Source organism: Prionailurus viverrinus, chromosome C2, assembly GCF_022837055.1.
Source record: "Prionailurus viverrinus isolate Anna chromosome C2, UM_Priviv_1.0, whole genome shotgun sequence".
Classification (NCBI taxonomy): domain Eukaryota; kingdom Metazoa; phylum Chordata; class Mammalia; order Carnivora; family Felidae; genus Prionailurus; species Prionailurus viverrinus.
In genome coordinates this window covers 35,011,024-35,035,288 of record NC_062569.1, presented here as the reverse complement: position 1 = coordinate 35,035,288, position 24,265 = coordinate 35,011,024, and the positions used below count along the sequence as shown (strand labels likewise).

The following is a 24,265-nucleotide window of genomic DNA, read 5'->3' as shown; positions in this document are numbered from 1 at the left end:
TTTGATTTTTAATAGAGTAAGTATAAATAGTTGTAACACACATAAATCCCAAGAACGACTGCTTATGGAAAAGCGAAAGCATATTCTCGGTTGTATTTCTGTCATTTCTCCTAGTGCAGTTGCGACCACTGATATTAATTTTAACTTTTCACTCAAGTAATTAACTTCTATTTCACAGAGAAAACTAGAGAGCAGATAATTGAGAACTTTCTGTCATACTGAAGCATTTTAGCAGACAGCAGAGTTCAGAATATAATTTTTTATAGTCACATGCATTCCTGTGTGGCAAAAATGAGCACATTCATTAACATGACTCATTGCTATAGCTTCTCTTTTAGCATATTAAAAAAGCAAAATTATGCTTAGTAATCAATGTGTCAGTGCTCTATCCTACTTAGAAAGTACCTACATATCCACTGGTTACATAATAATTAATTTAATTTAATATCAGCTTACGGGTTTTAAAAAAGCTGTTGAAATTAAAAATTTGTCAGAACAATGATTCAATTTAGTCAGGCATAAATTTATATTTTTCATAATCTTAAACATTATGTAGGAATAATGTTAGCTTATCTGATCAGTAAACCAATAAATGTCTAAGAAAAACATACCTAAGTAGAAAAAACTGCTTGTATTATACTTAACAATGATAAATCAGAGGAGACAAAGCTGTTTTTATTAAACTCACATTAGTAAACTGGTCTTGTTTGCCAAACATTTACTTTAATTATGTGGATTTGGATTCTTAAAAGGTTTCTGACATAGCTTCAGGAAGAAGATTTTTTAGCACATTTAAAGTATTAGAAGTTTAATTATCTTATTTGGAGGATTTTATATAGACATTTATTCTATAAACCAATAAGAACAAATCTCCTTTAATTTAAAAGACTTTGTAATCTAATTTGTTTATACCCTCCAGAAATAAGAAAATACACACACACACACACACACACACACACACACACACATTGATAGGTAAAGGCCTTTCCAAATACAGAGAGCTTATAGCTTTAATTCTACAATTTTAGCCACAAGTCACATGAAACAGACACAGAATTGTTTGTTTTTTTTTAAATCACCATTCTGTATATCAAAGAGACCTGTTCGCCTTCCTACTGGGCATGAATTTTTAAATTAATTTGTGTTCAAAATTTGTGTTTCCCAGAGAATGTAGAGTTGGCAAAGTTAAAATTCTATACTTGGATTTACCTAGGAGCCAAGAAAAAAAATGTTTCTTGCTTTAAGCTGTTCATGAAATATACTTCTCTGGGCACACAGTCCACCTGGCTCTGTCAGGTGAATCTATAGTGCATCTCAGCAGAAACTTCAAAACTGTTAAATGATATTTTTTAAAAGCTTATTTATTTTTGAGAGAAAGAGACACAGACAGTGTGATTGGGGGGAGGGCAGAGAGAAAGGGAGACAGAGATTCTGAAACAGGCTCCAGACTCTGAGCTGTCAACAGAGTCCAATGCAGGGCTCAAACCCATGAACCGCAAGATCATGACGGGAGCTGTAGTTGGACATTTAACTAACTGAGCCACCCAGGCAACCCTAAATGATACTCTTTTAAAGATGAAATCATAACTCTCATATAAATATAAAATGAACACTTAGCAAAGATTTTAAATTAACTCATTAGTTGATGAGGGAATGAGTAAGATGTTACAGCTGCTTCAAATGATAATTTGACTTACAGAGATTCATATTCTTTACAGGATAAAACCTATTCCATGATCAGGAATCAATTGCACAGCTATAGACTGGAAGCGGTTGCCTCACAATCAGCTCTACAAGTTAGAGATAGAAGTTAACTTCTATCTCTACAAAGTTGGCTAGCTAAAGACTACCTGAATGGGTGGGCTATATAGAATACCCACTAATATATATTTTTTTGCCATTTAAAAATGTTCACAACTTTTCAGAAAAGAATAAAAATGTTATAAATCCACAAAAGTGAAGAAAGTGAAAAAGCAGTTGAGTGATGGGAGAAATGAAAAAGTGTTTGGGTAAGTAGTGATTGACTTAGCAGAGTAGAAAAAAAAAACCCTCAAGTGTCACAAAAGGAGTATGCCAATGAGAAGCCGTCTAATTTGCCCAAAAAAACTTTCTGTGGGGGCACAGAAGTCAGAAGCATAAATGTCCCAGAAGATAGGAGTAAAGACTGAAAGTAGAAAGATCAGTTACATGTTTATAAAAGAAACAACTAGGATTCTGCACTTTCACCTCTTTCCCATCTAGAAAACTGACTATGCCTACCACTTCCATCAAGAACTACAGGTATACTGTCTAGAAAATTGTCCCTTTGGGCTTCTACATCTGAGGACATAGGCACAGCACAACCACCTTGGTTGTACAACAGGAGAGCTACAATAGGAGGAAGAAGCACTCCAGGACAATATTTTCAAGAAATAGTATCTTCCTTGATGCTCTTGATTCTACTGAGAGAGATTTCACGTTGTGTTTGAGAGTTTGGAAAGAATTAGGAAGAGATATGTATTAGGCTGAAACATAGGAAATTCACAATGTTCAACTGATTTGGACTTACAAAAAAAAAAACCACAACAATTTCAAGCAACAACCTAAGGCAAATATTAACAGAACAAAGGGAAACAAAGAGTTGTGCAGGAATAGAAATCTAATCACAATAAATTATTCAGCTTGATTATCAATATTTAAATAGTCAAAATAATGTAAACACTAAACATTGACCTACCCCAAAACTGGATAATATATATAGAGAGAGAGAGCAAATAGAGGGCTGAAAGGTATATGTTGGAAGGGAAGGAAAAACTGGTATAATACTGCGAAATCTTCAACATCAATTGACAGAAGTCAACAGAAAATGTCTAAAATTGGTATAGTAAAGAAAAGTTATATAAGTCTATTGAGAAATGTAGACGCAAGTGCCAGCAAAACAGCTAAAAGTGGTAAAAAACAGTTGCTTCTGGGAAGTAGGACTTTGGTAAATAGAAGCAGCACAAAAGACTTCTACTTTTATTATAAGCCATGTAGTAGTTTGAGTTTTGTAATAGTTACACACACTGTATTGAGAAAAATATGGGGGGAAATGCAATAAAGAAAGGAAGAGAGCAAACAAGGAACTGAGGGAAATATTTGTAACAGTTACATAGTAAGATTAATTTCCTTAATGTATAAAAAGTTGTTTATTTTTTATTGAAGTATAATTAATATGCAATGTGATATTAGTTTCAGGTGCATAACATATTAATTCAACAATTGTATAAAAAAGTGCTCACCATGATAAGTGTAGTCACATTCTGTCACTATATAATGTTACTACAGAATTATTAATCATTTCTCTATGATATACTTTTCATCTTTGTGATTTATTTATTTTATAACTGGAAGTTTGTACCTCTTAATACCCTTTATGTATTTCACCTGTCCTCTCCTCTGCCATCTCCCCTCTGGCAACCACCAGTTTGTTCCCTGTATTTAAGAGTCTGGTTTTTTCTTTGTTCATTTGTTTTGTTTTGTTTTGTTTTTTAGATTCCACATATGAGTGAAATGATATGGTGTTTGTCTTTCTCTGATTTATTTCACTTAGCATAATACCCTCTAAGACCATAAGGTTTAGATGCATAAGGATGTTGCAGATAGCAAGATCCCATTCTTTTTATGATTAGGTAATACTTCATTGTATATACATACCACATCTTCTTTATTTGCTTATCTATCAATGGACACTTGGGCTGCTTCTGTACCTTGGCTATTGTAAGCAATACTGCAGTAAACAGAGGGGTGCATGTATCTTTTCAATTTAGTGTTTTCATTTTGGGGAGGGAGATAAATACCCAGGAGTATAATTACTAGATTATGTGGTATTTCTATTTTTAACTTTTTGAGGAACCTCCATACTGTTTTCTCTGGTTGTACCAATTGACATCCCCACCAATAGTGCATGAGGGTTCCTTTTTCTCCCCATCCTCACCTACACTTTTATTTCTTGCCCTTTTAATACTAGCCATTCTGACTGATGCGAGGTGATATCTCACTGTGGTTTTGATCTGCATTTCCCTGATGATTAGTGATGTTGGGAATCTTTCCATGTATCTTTGCCATTGTACATCTTCTCTGGAAAAATGTTGATTTAAGTCCTCAGCTCATTTTTTCATTAGATTCTTTGGGTTTTTTTTTATGTTGAGCTATATAAGTTCTTTATATATTTTGGATATTAATCCCTTATCAAATGTATCATTTGCAAATACCTTCTCCCATTCAGTAGGTTGCCTTTTTGCCCTGCAGAAGCTTTTTATTTTGGTATTGGCCCAATAGTGTTTTTGCTATTGTTTCCCTTGCCTGAGAAAACATACCTAGAATATGTTGCTAAGGCCAAGAGATTACTACATCTGTTTTCTTCTAGGGGTCTTATGATTTCAGGCCTCACATTTAGGTTTTTAATCCATTTTGAGTTTATTTTCATGTATAGTATATGAAAGTTGTTCAGTTTCATTCTTTTGTATGTAGCTGTCCAGTTTTTCCAGCACCCTTTATCAAAGAGACTGTCTTTTCCCCATTGTATATTCTTGCCTCCTTTGTTATAGATTAATTGACCTTATAGGTGTGGATTTATTTCTGGACTGTCTGCTCTGTTCCATTGATATATGTGTCTGTTTTTAATGCCAAACCCTACTGTTTTGTTTACTGCAACTTTGTAGTGTATCTTGGAATCTGGGATTGTGTTACCTGAAACTTTGTTCTTCTTTCTCAAGATTGCTTTGACTGTTTGGGGTCTTTTGTGGTTCCATGCACATTTATAAAAAGCTCTTTAAATCAGTCAAAAGTCTAACAACCCAATTTCAAATGAACAAGGGACATGAAAAAGCAGCTCACAGAAAAAAAATGTCCACAAGTATTTGAAAACATGCTTAATTATAATAGAATAAATTCATTTTAAAACAACAGAATACATTTTTAGAAACCTATCTGATTGACAAAGATTTCTAAAAAATTACTTGTTAATACACAGGGTTGCCAAGAATGTGATGAAACAGAACCCTCATACGCTGGGACAACCTATTAAAAACATTTTCTGTAATGTGTAGAAAAACATATGCACAAGATGGATCAGAATTGCAGTCTGTAATTACAAATGACAGGAAACAACCCAAATGACCTTCCAGTCAGGACTGGCTAAATTAATTATGGTACTTGTAAGGAGTTGGATACTATACAGCAGTCAAAAAGAATAAGAAAGCTCTCTGTGTATTAATATGAAAATTTGCTAAGAGAAGCAAAAAGAAAAATATGGATCAAAGTTTGTCGGATTCTCCTTCTTGGATAAAAAGGCAAGAAGTGGGAAATGTCTTTGTATCTGATTTTATATATGGAAAGAAACTCTGGAAAGGTACACAAGAAATTAATAAAAATGGTTTCTTGCTTAGCAATAGCAGCAGCAGGAACTGAACCAAACTTTTCACTGTGTATTTTTTCATGCTTGAATTTCAAGCCAGGTGAATATGTTAGAGATAAATAAGAACAAAGTAGATCATATGTGCTGATTTGGAAATATTTCTTAGATATATTAAATGGAAATGTCAGATATTCCTTATATCTGATGGAAGGAAAGGTCAGTGGGAAACAGTTTCCATTTGGTGGGATTACCAAAGGCAGTCCAGGGATTCTTAGAGGAGGGGCAGGGATAGCCCCCTTGAGAAGAGGTGGTCTAGAGTGACTGCTGCCAGTGCCCTACCTCCTCCTAACTATTGGTTAGAGGGTGGAAAAGGGTGGGGAGACCCAAGGATTGCAAATGGACCCCATCTTAGGCCTGAGCCATTTGATCCCTGTGGCCCTAGGAGGGATGAAGATTTATGACCTCTGGTTCTTCTGGCCTGCCTTCTGGGTGCAAAAGTGGGGAAGGGGCACAATTTGCATAAAGACTAAAGCATGGCCCAGTACTGCCTGATAGCTGAAGGAACTACCAGGTCTCCTTCCTTCTGAGGACTCTGGTGAATACAAATCTAATGGCTCATACCTGATTAGCACCAATCATTTACTCAGGGCCCCGATGAGGGCTCTGGGCTTGGGGTCCCACATCTCACAGCATGGGGAACAGACTTGCCTGGCCCCAGCAGCCTCATTGGAGTGTCCACTTGGAAAACATTGAATCTGACTCAAACACATGGCTGAGGTTGGCAACCTATCAGGCCGGTGAAGGGCACCACGATCAGGTACTCCTCACCTACATTGCCCCAAAGAGAACGACATGCCCCTAGTGGCTGCCTTGAGGTCACTGTGGGCATGCGGGCAGCCATGCAATGACCATTACTAATACCTGTTCCTGAGGCCTGGCTCTCCCAAGTCCAGAGGGCAGCACTCGTGGAATGCAGGGCACTGAAGGGACCATAAAAGACTGATGCTTTCTGTGGTCCAACATCTTTGGGCGCCCTCAGCTCTCTTTTTATACCTGGGCTTCATGGGAATTTTGTTTTTGCTTGTTTGTTTTGTAGCTCTCCCATGTTTAGTGCATAAAATGTGCTACATTAATGTTTCTTGCACTTTGGCAGGTATCAGAATCACCTGGGGAGCTAATAAGGCATGCCCAGGATCATTAAAGTAGCATAAGGCCTACCCTCTGTATTTTCACCAACTACATTGGGGTAATTCTGATAGGGCCAAAGTTGGAGAACCACTGCACTAAGCCATTTTCAAACATTACACAATTTAATTCTCAACACCGCCTTAATAAGTATATATTATTTTCTTCAACTAGAAAACAAGGCCTTACTGGTCAGATAAAAGAGTGTCTGGGTTCAAATCCACAATCTTCTTACTAGCTGTGTGACCCTTGGTAGGTACATAACCTCTCTGAACCTCATCTTCATCAACCTCATAGTGGGACTTCAGTGACATTCTCTCTCTTGAAGGGCTGCCGAGAGAGTTAAATGAAATAAGCCAGGACAAGTGCTTGGCACACTCAATAAAAGATCATGATTGCTATTCTAATCATGGGTTAAACCACTTATTGGAAACAAAACACTGTATAATAAAAGGTTTTGAATGGGCACATCTTCATTGATTTTAACACATCAAATGGCATTTGACAAACGGTGCAAAGGAATATGGACCAATATCTAATTGATTAAATCACCAATGTTTTCATTTAATTTGAGGTTCTTAAAAAGAAATATTGCTGGTAGCTTATAGCATCATTCATAGTCAAAATCCTTCTGTCTTTCCTTCACAAAGAATGCAGAAAATTGGGGCTTCTGCCTGAGAAATACCTTCCCCATTTACACTCAAGACCAGCAGTCTTCACTCTACAAATATTTGTTTATTCCTCATCTACAATGTGCTAGTCACCGGGGATATGGCAGTAAGCAAAACAGAGAGACAGTAAATAATCCTCTAATCTCAGGGAGAAAGAGATAGTAAATAAACAGATGTTCCCTAATCTGAGAAAAGCCAGAAATTCCTTAGTTCTGGTGGCAGAAAATTTCAGCAGGGAGCAGTTTCCATCTGTCAGGATTGCCAAGGGCATTCCAAGAATCCTTGGAAGAAAGGCAGGGACAGCTCCCTTGGGAAGAGGTGGTCAGGAGTGACTCACCCTTGCTAGTTTCCCACATCCTCCCAACTGCTGGTAAAAGTGTAGGGCAAGGTGGGAAGGAAGAGGGGGTTGCAAGTGGGCTCCTCCCTGAGCTAAAGCAATTTGATCCCTGTGGCCCTGGGAAGAATGAGTGTTTGTGATCTCCTGTTCTCCTGGCCTGCCTTCTGGGCACAAAAGTGGAGAAGGGGAACAATTTACATAAAAACTAAAGCAAGACGCAGCTCTGTGTAGTGGCTGAAGGAACTCGAGGTCCCCTCCCTCTTGGGGTCTCTGGTGAAGACAAATCTGGTCTTGTCTAGTTCCTATAACAAACACAGGCCAGACAGACAAGTTGCAAGGGCATTCAACAAAGGGAGGGGAAGGAGTGGGCCCTGAGGAGAAGCTGAGTAAGCATTCAGCTGATGCCTTTTCCCTGGTAGGACCTGCTTTCTTGCCTCAGGAGGAAAGAGGGTGGAGCTGGGCAGGCCTGGGCTCTAAAGGCTGCCTTGCTTAACTGGAGCCAGTGAAGAGCCCAGATGCTGGCAGCCAGATGCTCCTGAGGACTGCAGGTAAATGCCTGGAAATCTGCTGTGCTTGCTTTTAGCTGACTGATTTATCTTAGACCCAAGCTTCTTGAGAGATCCACATCTTCACTTTCTCGTGTGCTTTCCAGAAAGGTTCTTGCAATTTAGAAAGACTGGGTTACAACTGATGAGTTCCCACAGGCTTAAGACTCACCTAAGGGATTCTACAGAGAGGTTAATAAATTCAGAAGTGGAGATGCCCAGGCAACAGAGAAAATGAAACATCTGGGTGTGTGATTTGTTAGTATGAATGGAGAGTTAAGGGATCCTAGGGTAGAACTTTTGAAATTGGGGTTCTGCCAATTTTAAGTTAGTTGGTCCTCCTGGGATGGAAGGTGTAGGCAATAATACTGGCTGAATTGTTGAGTGGCAATTGCTTTCCTTCATCCACTGTCTCTTACTTTCTTCCCCCAGTATCCCCACTACCACCACACCATCCTCTACAAACACAGATCTGAGAACAAAGAGCATGGTGAAGCTGTATTTTGTTGAGGACTTATCACAAGCCAAATCCTTTCTAGGAGCTTGATCTCCACCCCCATACCATAGTTACCACCTCAGAATAAACGCATGCTGGGTGCCAGGATGCTGCTAAGACCTTTATGTGTATCACTTCCTTTAATTGCTACAATGACCCTGAGACACATGATTCTGACACTCAAAAGAGGCAAGTGTCTTGGTATCCCACTGCTAGGAAGGGATGAAACCTGGATTCAAAACTTGGTGTGACCAACCCCAAAACTTTTTAAAAGATTTTATTTTCCCTCTCCACTGTTTTCCTCTTCCATTTCTATTACTCTCTAGCAATGTTCGTTGTTTTTTTAAATACAATTTATTGACAAACTGGTTTCCATACAACACCCAGTGCTCATCCCAACGAGTGTGCTCCTCAATGCTCATCACCTACTTTCCCCTCTCCCCCACACCCTATCAACCCTCAGTTTGTTCTCAGAATCCAAGAGTCTCTTATCTTTTTCCTCCCTCCTTCTCTGTAACTTTTTATTTTTTCTTTCCCCTCCCCCATGGTCTTTAAATCATAGTCCTATACCAGCAGCATCAGCACCATCTGGGAACTTCATAGAAATGTAACTTCCTGGGCCCTACCCCAGATCCAGTAAATCAGAAACTCCAGGACTAGTGCCCCACAATCTGTGTGCGTGTGTGTATGTGTGTGTTTCCACACTGATATCTTTTATTCTTTTTTCAATGAAAGTATAATGAACATACAGTGTTACATTAGTTTCATGTGTTTAACATGTTGTGTTCAACAACTGAATATATTACAAAGTGCTCACCATGATAAGTGTAGTTACCATCTGTGACCATATACTATTATTACAAAATTATTGACTATTTCCCTATGCTGTGGTCTTCAGCTCCTTCACTTACTTATTTTATAACTGGAAGTTTATACCTCTTAATACCCTGTATCTATTTCACCCATCTACCCTTCAGCCACCTCCCCTCTGGCAACCATCAGTTTGTTCTCTGCATTTAAGAGTCTGTTTTTTTGTTTGTTTGTTCCTTTGCTTTGTTTTTTTAGATTCTAGATATAAATGATATGATGTTTGTCTTTGTCTGACTTATTTCATTTAACACAATACCCTCTAAGTCCATTCATGTCACAGATGGCAAGTTCTTATTCTTTTTTATTGCTGAGTAATACTTCAGTGTGTGTGTGTGTGTGTGTGTGTGTGTGTGTGTGAGATATATAAATATATATATATATATATATATATATATATCTTCTTTATTTGCTTATCTATCAGTAGATACTTGGGCTGCTTCTGTATCTTGGTTGTTGTAAACAGTACTGAAGTAAACACAGGGGTGCATATATATTTTCAAGTTAGTGTTTTCGTTTTGAGAGGAAGATAAATAACCAGTAGTAGAATTAATGGATCATATGGTATTTTTATTTTTAATTTTTTGAGGAACCTCTAGTTTTCGCTAGTGCTCGTACCAATTGACATTCCAACCAACAGTGCACGAGGGTTCCTTTTTCTCCACATCCTCACCTACACTTTTATTTCTTGCCCTTTTAATACTAGCCATTCTGACTGATGTGACGTGATATCTCACTGTGATTTTGATTTGCATTTCCCTGATGATTAGAGATGTTGAGCATTTCTTTAGGTGTCTGTGGGTACATGTGTCTGTTCAAGATATTAATACCCCTGTTTTCTTCCAGGAGTTTTATGGCTTCAGGTCTCACATTTAGGTGTTAATCCATTTTGAGTTTTTTTTTTTTTTTGTATAGTGTAATAAAGTTGTCCAGTTTCATTCTTTTGCATTGTACATCTTCTATGGAAAAGCGTCTATTTGAGTCCTCTGCCCATTTTCAATTGGATTATTTGGGGGTTTTTTGATGTTGATTTATATAAGTTCTCTATATATTTTGGATATTAATCCCTTAATCAGGTATATAATTTGTAAATATCTTCTCCCATTTAGTAGGTTGACTTTTCACTTTGTTGATGGTTTCCTTGACTGTGAAGAAGCTTTTTATTTTGGTATAGTCCCGATAGTTGATTTTTGCTTTTGTTTCCTTTGCCTGAGGAAACATACCTAGAAAATGTTGCTAAGGCCAATGTCTGAGATATTAATACCCCTGTTTTCTTCTAGGAGTTTTATGGCTTCAGGTCTCACATTTAGGTCTTTAATCCATTTTGAGTTTATTTTTTTGTATGGTATAAGGAAGTTGTCCAGTTTCATTCTTTCGCATGTAGCTGTCCAGTTTTCCCAGTACCCTTTATTGAAGAGACTGTCTTTTCTCCATTGTGTATTCTTGCTCCCTGGGTTATAGATTATTTGATCAGATAGGCATAGGCTTATTTCTGGACTGTCTATTCTTTTCCATTGATCTATATGTCTGTTTTTGTGCCAATACCATACGGTTTTAATTACCGAAATTTGTAGTATATATTGAAATCTGGGATTGTGTTATTTCCACCTTTGTTTTTCTTTCTCAAGATTACTTTGGTTATTTGGAGTCTTTTGTGGTTCCATAAAAATTTTAGTATTATTTGTTCTAGTGTTGCAAAAAATGTTCTTGGTATTTTGATAGGGATTGCATTGAACCTGTAGATTGCTTTAGGTAGTGTGGACATTATAGCATTATTAATTCTTCCAGTCATGAGCATGTTATAGTTTTCCATTTTTTATGTGTTGCCTTTCGGTTCTTTCATCAGTGTCTTATAGTTTTCAGAGTATGGGTCTTTCACCTCCTTTGTTAAATGTATTTTTTTTTTGGTGCAGCTGTAAATAGGATTGTTCTCTTAATTTCTATTTCTATTGTTTTGTTATTAGTGTATAGAAATGCAACCGATTCCTGTATGTTAACTTTGTATTCTGCAACTTTACTGAATTCATCTATCAGTTCTAATAGTTTTTGGTGGAGTCTTTAGGGTTTTCCATATGTAGTATCATGTCATCTACAAATAGTGACATTTTTACTTCTTCTCTACCAATTTAGATGCCTTTTATTTCTTTGTGTTGTCTAATTGCTGTGGCTAGGACTTCTAATACTATGTTGAATAAAAGTAGTGAGAGTGGACATCTTTGTCTTGCTCCTCATCTTGGAGGAAAGGCTTTCAGTTTTTCACCATTGAGTATGTTGTTAGCTGTGGATTTTTTATATGTTGACTTTATTATGTTGAAGTATGTTCTCTCTAAACCCACTTTGTTGAGACTTTTTATCATAAATAGATGTTGTATTTTGTCAAATGTTTTTTCTGCATCCATTGAAGTGGTCATATTTTTTTTTATAGTTCCTCTTGTTAAAATGATATGTAGATACTGATTTGTAGATACTGAACCACCTTTGCATCCCTAGAATAAGTCTCATTTGATCATGGTGAATGATTTTCCTAATGTATTGTTGGATTTGGTTTGCTAATATTTTGTTGAGATTTTGTGCATCTATGTCCATAAGAGATATTGGCCTCTAGTTTTCTTTATAGTAATATCTTTGGTTTTGGCATCAGGTAATGCTGGCCTTGTAGAAATTTGAAAGTTTTCCTTTCTTTTCTATTTTTTAGAATAGCTTGAGAAGAATAGGTATTCTTTTTAAATGCTTTGTTAGAATTCAACTGTGAAGCCATCTGGTCCTAGACTTTTGTTTATTGGGAGTTTTTCCTTTATTATTGATTCAATTTCATTGCTAGCAATCTGTTCAAAGATTGTACATTTCTAGGACTGTATCCATTTATTCCAGGTTGTCCAATTTGTTGACATATAATTTTTCATACTATTCTTTTATAATTGTTTGTATTTCTGTGGTGTTAGTTGTTATTTCTCCTCCTTCTGTTCTGATTTTGACTCCTTTCTTTTTTCTTGATGAGTCTGGAAAAGGCTTATCAATTATGTTTATCGTTTCAAAGAACCAGCTCTTGATTTCATTTATCTTTTCACTTGCTTTTTTCAGTATTTCATTTATTTTTGTTCTCATCTTTATGATTTCCTTCCTTCTATTAGCTCTGGACTTTATTTGTTATTTTTCTAATTCCTTTAGGTTGTTTGACATTTTTCCTGGTTTTTGAGGTAGACCTGTATTGCTATATGCTTTTCTCTTAGAACTGTTATTGCTGTTTCCCAAAGATTTGGAACTATTGTGTTTTCATTTTCATGTCTCCATGAATTTTTTTAGTTTCCTTTTTCACCCATTGGTTGTTTGAGAACATATTTTTTAGTCTCCATGTGTTTGTGTTTTTTTCTTATAAGTTTTTTCTAGTTTTATACCATTGGGGTCAGAAAAGATGCTTGATATGATTTCAATCTTCTTAGGCTTATTAGGACCTCTTTTGTTGCCTAACATATGATCTATCCTGGAGAATGTTCCATGCGAACTTGAAAATAATTTGTATTCTGATGTTTTTTGATGGAATGTTCTGAATATATCTGTTAGGTCGAGCTGGTGTAATGTGTCATTTGAAGCCACTATTTCCTTGTTGATTTTCTGTCCAGATGATCTATCCATTGATGTAAATGGAATGTCAAAGTTCTCTACTATTATTGTATTACTGTCAATCTCTTCCTTTATGTCTGTTAATATTTGCTTTATGTATTTAGATCCTCCAGTGTTGCGTGCATAGCTATTTACAATTGTTATATCCTATTGTTGGATTGATTCCTTTTCATTATGTCATGCCCTTCTTTTCCTCTTCTACAGTCTTTGCTTTAAAGTCTACTTGGTCTGCAGGAAGAAACGATAGTGGCTGAACCCAGAGAAGTGGTGGTGTCCCCTATGGACAATGGGTTCCTCAGCCTGGACTCGCCCACTTATGTCCTGTAAATGAAGAGAGCAGAATGGGCAGATATAGGGGTGCCTGGGTGGCTCAGTTGGTTAAGTGTCCGACTTCGGCTCAAGTCATGATCTCATGATTTGTGAGTTCAAGCCCCACGTCGGGCTCTGTGCTGACAGCTTGGAGCCTGGAGGCTGCTTTAGATTCTGTGTCTCCTTCTCTCTCTGCTCTTCCCCCACCCACACTCTGTCTCTGTCTCTGTCTCTCTCTCTCTCTCTCTCTCTCTCTCTCTAAAATAAATAAACATTAAAAAAAAAGATTGGGCAAATATACATCTATCTAGTGCCACAGAATTATGGCCCCAATACAGTGGTCTAGATCATTTGTAACAAATAATTTAGAAATGTTTATGATTATTTTGGGCTTATTCTGCGATATGATGAAAGAAGTGAATGAGCTTTTAAACTAACGAGAGGTGTTATTGAGTCAAATGCAGCCAATTATACAGTGTGGCATTTTTGGAGAGTTCTCTTAAAGTCACTTCAAAAAGATCTACATGAAAAAATGTACTATATCACTGCAATAATTGAGGAACATCTGAAAAACTGTCAAGTTTGGCATTATAGGAGAGTACTAGCGGACTAGCTAAAAGATCCATCTCAGGAGCTTGAGCTTATTGCTGATATTCTTAATTGGTTGCAAAGAAATTATCATCCCTGGCAACATCAACAATGGGTTATTCGGGAATTTAAATTTTGGGATAATGAGCTGCAGCATGTGGACCAACTTTTTTTTTTTAAGTTTGTTTGTTTGTTTGTTTGTTTGTTTATTTATTTATTTTGAGAGAGAGAGAGAGAGAGAGAGAGAGAGAGAGAGAGAGAATGAACGTGCATGGGTGGGACAAAGAGAGATGGAGAGAGAGAGAGAAACCTAAGCAGGCTCTGCACTGTCAGCACAGAGTCCGATGTGGGACTCAAACTCATGAATGGTGAGATCATGACCTGAGCTGAAGCCTGACACAACTGACTGAGCCACTCAGGTGCTACAGTGAGTGGACCAACTTCTTAAAGAGGATGTGAGAAATAACTCTGTCTGGAGTCAAAGATACTTCACATCTGACACCACTGGCTACAAAGATCATGCTGTATTGGAGAGAGAAGTCCAGTTAGTAATATGCTTCACTTCTTTACTCATTAAAACAACATTTGTGTGTCTATCATGTCTCAGGCATTGGAGATACAGCAAAGATCAAGACTGCCCTTGATCCTGCCCTCATGGAACTAATAGGACAGAATACTTAGATGAACTGTATAATGACAAATTTACAGATACTGTAATATATCTCTACTTTATAGTGTCTTACGTTTCTTGAAATATTGTTGCTACTACAGATTGAGAAGAAATCAGATTTCATAGTATCTCAGAAGCTTTATTTTAAAACTATCTCATTAAATTCTGGTGCCCTTTAGATAATAGTCTCCACTGACCATGTTATCATTGCCGGGTTTGGAGCAGGGTAAGTCTTTGTTGTAAGGGGCTGTCCTCTATAGATTGTAGGATGTTGAGCAGCAGTCCTGGCCTTTGGCTGTAACAAACAAAAACATCCCCAGACATTGACAAATGTCCCCTGTGGGGCAAAACCATCCCCAGTTGAAACTGCTCTTTTAGCATACAAAAAGCTGTTGTGAGAACGAGGGTTTTCTGAATTGGCATGGATTTCTATGTTAATATCCATGAACATTAATAGCCACCTCTTTTCAGGAAAAAAAATGTCTACTTGATTTGATCTAAGTATTGCTATCCTGGGTTTTTTTTTTCTCACTTTGATTTGCATGGTATATGTTTTTCCATCCCTTCACTTTGAATCTGTATGTGACATAAGGTCTGAAGTGAGTCTCTTGTAGACAGCATATAAATGGGTATTACTTTTTTATCCATTCAGTCACCCTATGTTTTTTGATTGGAGCATTTGGTTCATTTATATTTAAGGAAATTTTTTAAAGTTTATTTATTTATTTATTTATTTTGAGAGGGAGAGAGAGTGAGAGAGAGAGAGAGATAGAGAGAGAGAGAGAGAGAGCATACATGTGTATACACATGTATGAGGGTGGGGAGGGGCAGAGAGAGTGGGAGAGAGAGAATCCCCAGCAGGCTCCATGCTGTCGGTGTGGAGCCCAGCTCAGGGCTCGATCTCAAAAACCATGAGATCATGACTGGAGCTGAAATCAAGAGTCAGACACTTAACCAACTGAACCACCCAGGTGCCCCCATTTAAGGTAATTATTGATAGGTATATACTTATTGCCATTTTGTTAATTGTTTTCTGGTTGATTTTGTAGTTCTTCTGTTTCTTCTTTCATCTCTTCATCTTTTCCTTTGTTGTCTGATGACTTTCTTTAGTGTTATGCTTGGGTTCCCCTTCTTTTTATTTATTTATTTTTTGTATCTACTATAGGTTTCAGATTTGTGATTACCATCAGTTTCATATATAACATCTTATGTATATAGCAGTCTATATTAAGTTTGTCGCTTAAGTTTAAATACATTCTAAAAGCACTAAAATTTTACTCCCTTCACCATGTTTTATGTGTACAATGTCATATTTTACATCTTAATTTTCTTGTATCACTTGACTAATTTTTATAGATATAATTGATTTTTACTAGTTTAATGTTTTAACCTTCATATGACTTTATAAGTGATTAATCTACTAGCTTTACTACATGCTTGCTTTTACCAGTGAAATTTTTTCCTTTCGTAATTTTCTTACTTCCAGTTATGGTCTCCTCTTTTTCCACTTAAAGAATTCCCTTTACCATTTTTTTGTAAGGATGGTTTAGTGTTTATGAACTCCTTTAACTTTTGTTTGTCTGGGAAACTGTATCTCCTCTTCTTTTCTGAATGATAATGTTAGTGGGTAGAATATTCTTGGTTGTAGGTTTTTTACTTTTTGGTACTTTGAATATATCATGCCACTCCCTTCTGGCCTATAAAGTTTCTGCTGAAAAATTAGCTTATAGCCTCATAGGATTTTCTTTGTATATAACTATTTTCTTTTCTCTTGCTGCTTTTTCTTCTTTATTTAATCCTCACAGCTTTCATTACTATTTCTTTTTTTTAATATAATTTATTGTCAAATTGGCTAACATACAGTGTGTAAAGTGTGCTCTTGGTTTTGGGGTAGATTTCTATGGTCCATTGCTTACATACAACACCCAGTACTCATCCCAACAAGTGCCCTCCTCAGTGCCCATCACCCATTTTCCCTTCTCTCCCACTCCCCCCCCAATAAACCCTCAGTTTGTTCTCTGTATTTAAGAGTCTCTTATGATTTACCTCCCACCCTCTATGTTTGTAACTGTATTTTTCCCCTTCCCTCCCCCCATGGTATTCTGTTGTTTCTCAAGATCCATATATGAGTGAAAACATATGATTTCTGTCATTCTCCAACTGACTTATTTCACTCAGGGTAATACCTTCCAGTTCCATCCACATTGCTGCAAATGGCACGATTTCATTCTTTCTCATTGCCAGGTAGTATCCCATTATATATATAAACCACATCTTTATCCATTCATCAGTTGATGGACAGTTAGGCTCTTTCCATAATTTGGCTATTGTTGAAAGTACTGCTATAAATATTGGGGTACATGTGCTCCTATGAATCAGCACTCCTATATCCTTTGGATAAATTCCTAGTAGAGCTATTGCTGAGTCGTAGGGTAGTTCTATTTTTAATTTTCTGAGGAACCTCTACACTGTTTTCCAGAGTGGCTGCACCAGTTTGCATTCCCACCAACAGTGCAAGAGGATTCCCATCTCTCCACATCCTTTCCAGCATCTGTTGTTTCCTGAGTTGTTCATTTTAGCCACTCTGACCAGTGTGAGGTGGTATCTCAGTGTGGTTTTGATTTGTATTTCTCTGATGATGAGTGATGTAGAGCATCTTTTCATGTGTCTGTTGGCCATCTGAATATCTTCTTTGAAAAAGTGTCTATTCCTGTCTTCTGCCCATTTCTTCACTGGATTATTTGTTTTTTCAGTGTTGAGTTTGGTAAGTTCTTTATAGATTTTGGATACTAGCCCTTTATCCAATATGCCATTTGAAAATATCTTCTCCCATTCCGTCAGTTGCCTTTTAGTTTTATTGATTGTTTCCTTTGCAGTGCAGAAGACTTTTATCTTGATGAGGTCCCAATAGTTCATTTTTGCTTTAAATTCCCTTGCTTTTGGAGATGTGTCAAGCAAGAAATTGCTGCAGCTGAAGTCAAAGAGATTGTTGCCTGATTTCTCCTCTAGAGTTTTGATGGTTTCCTGTCTGATATTTAGGTCTTTCATCAATTTTGAGTTTATTTTTGTGTATGGTGTAAGAAAGTGGTCTAGGTTCATTCTTCTGCATGTCACTGTCCAGTTCTCCCAGGACCGTTTGCTAAAAAGACTGTCTTTTTTCCATTGGATACTCTTTCCTGCTTTGTCAAAGATTACTTGGCCATATATGTGTGGGTCCAATTCTGGGTTCTCTATTCTATTCCATTTGTCTGTGTCTGTTTTTGTACCTTCTCTTTCTGCTTTTAAAATTCTCTGCTTATTACTAATTTTTGTCATTTTTACTTTTTAAAATTATTGTGTGTCTGGTGCAGACCTCCTTGGGTTCATCTTGTTAGTGCCTGTCTGTGCTTCTGGGCCCAAGATGCCTGTTTCCTTCCCCCATATTATGGAAGGTTTCACTGATTATTTCTTCAAATAAGTTTTCTGCCCCTTTCTGTTTCTCACCTCCTTCTGGGATGGCTCTAATGTGAATGTTATTACATTTGATGATATTGCTGGGTCCCTTAATCTATTCTCATTCTTTATTATTATTTTTTCCTGTGCACCTTGGTTACTTTTTATTATCCTGTCTTCCAGATCACTGACCCATTCCTTTGTGTCCTCTAATCGTCTGTTAATTGTTTCCACTGTATTTTTAAAATTTCAGTTATTGAATTCTTCAGCTCTGATTTGTTATTTTTTTATATTTTGTCTTTGTTGAAGTTATTGTGCTGATCTACTTTTCTGTTAAGTCTAGTGCGTATCCTTATGACTATTACTTTGAATTCTTTATTAGAAATATTGCTTAAGATGTTTCATTTAGTTCTTTTACTGTGACTGTCTGATTTTTTCATTTGGGAGATATTCCTCTGTCAACTCATTTTGTCTCTCTGTGTTTGTTTCCTTTTTTTTTTTTTTTCAACGTTTATTTATTTTTGGGACAGAGAGAGACAGAGCATGAACGGGGGAGGGGCAGAGAGAGAGGGAGACACAGAATCAGAAACAGGCTCCAGGATCTGAGCCATCAGCCCAGAGCCTGACGCGGGGCTCGAACTCCCGGACCGCGAGATCGTGACCTGGCTGAAGTCGGATGCTTAACCGACTGTGCCACCCAGGCGCCCCTCTTTGTGTTTGTTTCTATGTATTAGGTAGGTCAGCTACATCTCCTGGTCTTGAAAGTTGTGGCCTGGTGAAGTAGGGGTCTTGTGGTGCCATATAGTGCAATCCTCTCTGGTCATCAGAACCAGGCACTTCAGGAGTATCCCCTGCGTGGGCTGCATGCATCCTCCTCTTGAGACTAAACTGTAATTGCCTTCAGCCCAACTGGCTTCAATGACCTGCTTTGCCTGCTATGGGCATACTGGGCAGGGTTTTGTCCCTGTTGAGAGTCATGTCTGAGGTCGCTGAGGTCTTGTTGGTGGGTGGGGCTGGCAGTCAGATTAGCTGTTTGCACTTAGCCTCTCTGCCACAGCTGCAGGCATACAAAGGGCAGGGCTTGCTCTCTGGACAGTCAGGTAAGAGGCCCATCTGCTACAACTGCAATGCTGGTGCGTAGAATTATCTTCCTCCCTCCCCAGGGCGGGAGTCACTTTGGAGTGGCACCAGTCCTGGCCACGGTTGCCTACAGAGTCTCAAAGGACAGGAGCTGTTTTGGAGGGATACCTGAAGAAGCTAGCAGGTTGGGCATGGTGGGCTCTGCAGGGAAACACAGGGGCAGGGCTCACAGGCTAGCAGGGTAGATGGAGAGTATTAGCTCTAGCTCCCACAAACATCAGGCCATCTAGACTGGAGGAGAAGAAGAGAAATTCTTTTCTTCCTGGAGATGTCTCCTAAAAATCCCTGCCTCACCAGCACACATTTTAAGATTAGTCAATAAATCTCCTTCATGTCTAACACAGGTAATTTTCAAACTGCTTTATTTGTGCTGTGTCTTGAGCTGAGTTGTTTATTATGCTGGCTTTTTAATGGCAGGGACTCAGTTTCCTATCACCTTCCAATTCTCCCAGAGTTAAGTACACTGATTTTTAAAGTTCTTGGAGTTAACCCCCAGTGATTTTTAAAGATCCTCAAGTTAAGCTCTGCTGGATTTCAAAGCCAGATGTTACAGGGACTCATCTTCCCAATGCAGGTACCCAGGGCCAGGGGTGCCTGGTATGGGGTCTGATCCTCTCACTTCTCTATGTCTGTGATGTCCTTCCCACTTGTAGTTAGTCTCACTGGGGGAGCTATGTTCCCAATTACTTCTCTACCTTTCCTACCCCTTTCAACATGACTTTCTACCTAAGATTAAGTGGAAAGTCTATTCTTCCAGAGTTCAGGTCATTTTCACAGTTAGTTGCATAGATGTAGCTGTTATCTCTGTGTGCCCACGGGATGAGATTACAAATAAATCTGACCCTTGGTAGGGCTTGAGAACCACTTCCTTAGAGGTTTCTCCTAAGTTTTTCAGATAATATTTTTTTAAGTTTATTTATTTTGAAAGAGACAGAGACAGCATGAGTGGGCTAGGAGCGTGAGAGAGACAGAGAGAGAGAGAGAGAGAGAGAGAGAGAGAGAGAGAGAATCTCAAGCAGGCTCCACACTACGTGCAAAGTCCGACACAGAGCTCACAAATTATGAGTTCATGACTTGTGCTGAAACCAAGAGTTGGACGCTTAACTGACTGAGCCACCCAGGTGTCCCCAGGTAATATTTTTTAATGTTTATTTATTTATTTTGAAGGAGAGAGTGCACAAGCATGGGGAGGGGCAGAGAGAGAGGGAGAGAGAGAATCCCAAGCAGGCTCCCTGCTATCAGTGCAGAGCCCAACACAGGCCTTGATCTTATGGTTTGTGAGAACTGTGGGATTATAACCTGAGCTGAAACCAAGAGTCAGTTGCTTAACCAACAGAGCCACCCAGGCACCCCTCAGATAATATTTAAACTTATATTTCTTACAACCATCTAGTCAATCAATAATTATAACCTCCTTAGCACACACATCAATCAGCTAATTTCCCATGTGGGTATAATATGGGATTTTAGTTTGAGATGCTACTAAATCTTTTTTGCAAAAATAATCATGAATGAATGCATGAATGAAAATATTTTTTATAGTTTTTTTAAAGTTTATTTGTTTATTATGATACAGAGAGAGAGCATGTAAGCAGGAGGAGGGGCACAGAAAGAAGGAGAGAGAATCCCAAACAGGCTCCACCTTATCAGCCACAGAGCCCAAGGCATAGCTCAAACCCACAAATCCTGAGATCATGAGCTGAGCCAAAATCAAGAGTCAGATGCTTAACCAACTCAGCCACCCAGGCGCCCATGAGTAAAAATGGTGTTATTCATTAAAAAAATTTTTTTTAATGTTTATTTATTTATTTATTTTTATTTATTTATTTTTTTTTTCAATGCTTATTTATTTTTGGGACAGAGAGAGACAGAGCATGAACGGGGGAGGGGCAGAGAGAGAGGGAGACACAGAATCGGAAACAGGCTCCAGGCTCTGAGCCATCAGCCCAGAGCCCGACGCGGGGCTCGAACTCACGGACCGTGAGATCGTGACCTGGCTGAAGTAGGACGCTTAACCGACTGCGCCACCCAGGCGCCCCAATTTATTTTTGAGAGAGACAGAGACAGAGAGATAGAGACAGAGAGTGGAGGGGTGGGGGCAGAGAGAGAAGTAGACACAGAATCTGAAGGAGGCTCCAGGCTCTGAGCCGTCAGCACAGAACCCGACGCGGAGCTTGAACTCAGAGACCACGGGATCATGACCTGAGCCAAAGTCAGGCACTCAACCAACTGAGCCACCCAGGCACCCCTGTTTTATTCATTTTTAAATTAAAGTTTAATTTATATACGATAGAAAGGAACAGATACAAATTGCAGAGTTTTAGTTTTAGCGATTGTCATATAGCCACCATATGAATTATAGACATTTCCATCTTACCTCTCCAAGAAATTTCCCTTGTGTCCTTTCCTATCCCCACCTTCTCTTCTTATACTCACCAAATCACTGATCTATTTTCTATCACTGTAGATTAGATCCTTTTTCTGGAGTTTCTTATGAGTGAAACTATGCAGTATATGACCATTTGTGTCAAGTTTCTTTCCCTCAGCATAATACCTATGAGATTCATTCACATCATTAAGCGTATCAGGAGATTTTTCCTTTTTACTGTTGAGTAGGATTCTATTGTGTGAATATACCACAATTTGTTTATCCATTAATTTGTCAATGAATGTTTGGGTTGATTCCAGTTTGGGGCTATAATGTCTGAAATAATTTTAGTTTTAAAACCCTCATATTTTAATGAAGTTGACTGAATTTATAATTCTTAGTCAAAAGTATTTCCCCTTATCACTGCAAGATATTGTTCTATTGTTGTCTTCCATCAAAGTTGTTGAGAAGTCTGATATCAAGATGATTATTGTATTGTTTATTTATAGGTAATCTATATGTTGTTTTGTTTTCTCTGGAAGATTTTAGAATTTCATTTTTATTTTGATGCTATAAGTTTCCACCAGTGTATTCTATGTTACAAACATTCTGGGAATTTCCTCAACTCTATCATCCAGTTTACTAATTCTCTCTCCAGCTGTGTTTAATCAGCTATTTAACCCACCTATTACCTTTTACATTTTAATGACTTCATTTTTTAATTTCTATAACTACTCTCTGGTTATTTTTCAATATGTTTTTAAATGTCTTTTTATCCATTTTTATGTTTTTAAGTGCTTTTAATTTTTTTCTCATTATAAAATACTTATTTTATAGTTTGTAACTGGCCATTTGTATTATCTGAGGTCTTAGAAGTCTAATTTGACTGTATATTTCTTCTGATGTGTGCTTTTTTGGTGGATTTTCATATGTGTTTAACAATTTTGGATGAGCTCACATTTGGCTGACTTTATCACAGGGAATTCTGGTTGGCCTGGTTTGAAGATATATCCCTCCAGACAGATTTTACATTAAATTCTTGCAGCCTATAAGTTTTGCAAGCTCCAGTACTCCATTTATTTAATACATTGGCTAGCAGGAAGCATAAGCTCAAACCCTAAACCAGAGGCAAAGCAGGGTAGAACTTCTTTTTAACTCACATAGATCCCAGGCTAAATAGACACACTTTCTTACTGTCTCTGGGAATATTTTGACTATTTCACATTCTCAATGACAGAATAGTCTGTTCAGTGTTTTGGTTTCATGCAAACATTTTAGTTTCAACTTCCCACCTGATACAGGGTGAATGCCTCTGCCCACCCATTAAAGTTAAAATCTCTGGCTTATTGAAATTAGCAACCTCATTTTTGCCCCCAACTCTCTCCCATACCAGGTCAGCTTTTAATTATTTTCTTTCAAAGGAGGCCTATAGGAGACTCAGTTGGAGGTAGGAGGGGTCACGTAGAGGTCCTTGAATCTTAACCTTTAGGGGAATACCTACTGTTCCAACCTAGAAGGCTAAGTGATCATCTTATAGAAGCTTCTGACTGGACACCAAATAGTGAAGTCTGATGCTACTTATATAACTGCTTCTTCTGCCTTCACTCATTTTCTATTTGTAGTGAAGTTGTCCTTTACTCTTCCCTTTTCCCTACATTGGTTTTTTGATAGCAGCTGAGCCATTTTTTTACTGTGTGTCTTCCTGACTCTAGTATATTTACTAAAAATAAATAAATAAATGTGCTGTTTTACATCCCCCAAACCACAAGCAAACAGAATATAAGCAGAATTTGCTTATATTTCATAGCATATAAATACATATATTAGAGATCCATAGTGCCATAATCAAAATTGGCCTCACTTTTGGGGACTCATGGTTTATCCATCTCAGCCCACATCTCTGTTTTTCACATATAGCAGCTCCTCTTCAGGCCTCATCTCTCAGAACTATGCATCAGAACAGTAAACCGACCCATTTTCTCACCCCTGGGGACAGCCAATCTGGGAAATAGCCCAAATTTGGCAATTGTCCAAATGCCAGCTATGCCCCCTATTTTGGTCAAGGTGATCTTCAGCTTGCTCCTGATGGCTTAAAGCAGAGTCCCACTGCCCCTCTGCCTTCCATCTGGCCTCCCTCCTTGTCTGGCTTGCTTTTAGTAGATTGGGCACTTCCCAGTGTGGGGTGGGCACTGAATATTTGTTTTCCTCAAATGCCAGACAGTGTTTAGTTTGGGTCCAAGAGCTCTCTTGGGCTTCCAAAAATGGGCTTCTCTGGACCCCTGCATATGGTACAGGTCACTGGGGCACCCATGTGGCCACATTGGACTTTGAGCGTGGGTTGCTCATAGTCCTGCTGAACTTTGCAAAGGAAAGGAAAGGTTTTTTTGGTTGTGCTTATGATCTTTGAACCTGTTATCTCAAAGCCATAAACCTAGTCACTAGGCTATAAAAGTAGCTCATTTCAACATGTTCTCCCTGCAGCCTACTCCTTGACATTCAACATTCACCCACACTGAACCAGAAGCTATCACCATGACAAGGGACCAGAATGGAACCTGGGAGATGGAGAGTAATGACAACTTTGAAGGCTACATGAAAGCCCTAGGTAAGGGAGAGGACAGGGATGGAAGGGGGGGGTCACTTTGGGAGAACTTTAGTC

The 24,265-nt window shown here is 38.1% G+C and overlaps 1 protein-coding gene and 1 pseudogene across 3 annotated transcripts in view; both read left to right on the top strand.

Annotated features, from left to right (window-relative positions):
- RBP2 (retinol binding protein 2) overlaps window positions 1-24,265 on the top strand; it is a 68,073-nt gene that overhangs the window by 20,852 nt on the left and 22,956 nt on the right. For 2 of the 3 annotated variants that reach the window (XM_047875431.1, XM_047875432.1), the window contains exon 2: window positions 24,088-24,211. The exons of the other annotated variant lie outside the window; for it this stretch is intronic. In XM_047875431.1, coding sequence (XP_047731387.1) covers window positions 24,139-24,211 — 73 coding nt within the window. In that variant the 5' untranslated portion in view covers window positions 24,088-24,138. The remainder of the gene's footprint in view (window positions 1-24,087; window positions 24,212-24,265) is intronic. 3 annotated transcript variants of the gene reach the window in all.
- On the top strand, window positions 6,069-23,572 carry LOC125175049 (protein farnesyltransferase/geranylgeranyltransferase type-1 subunit alpha-like; annotated as a pseudogene).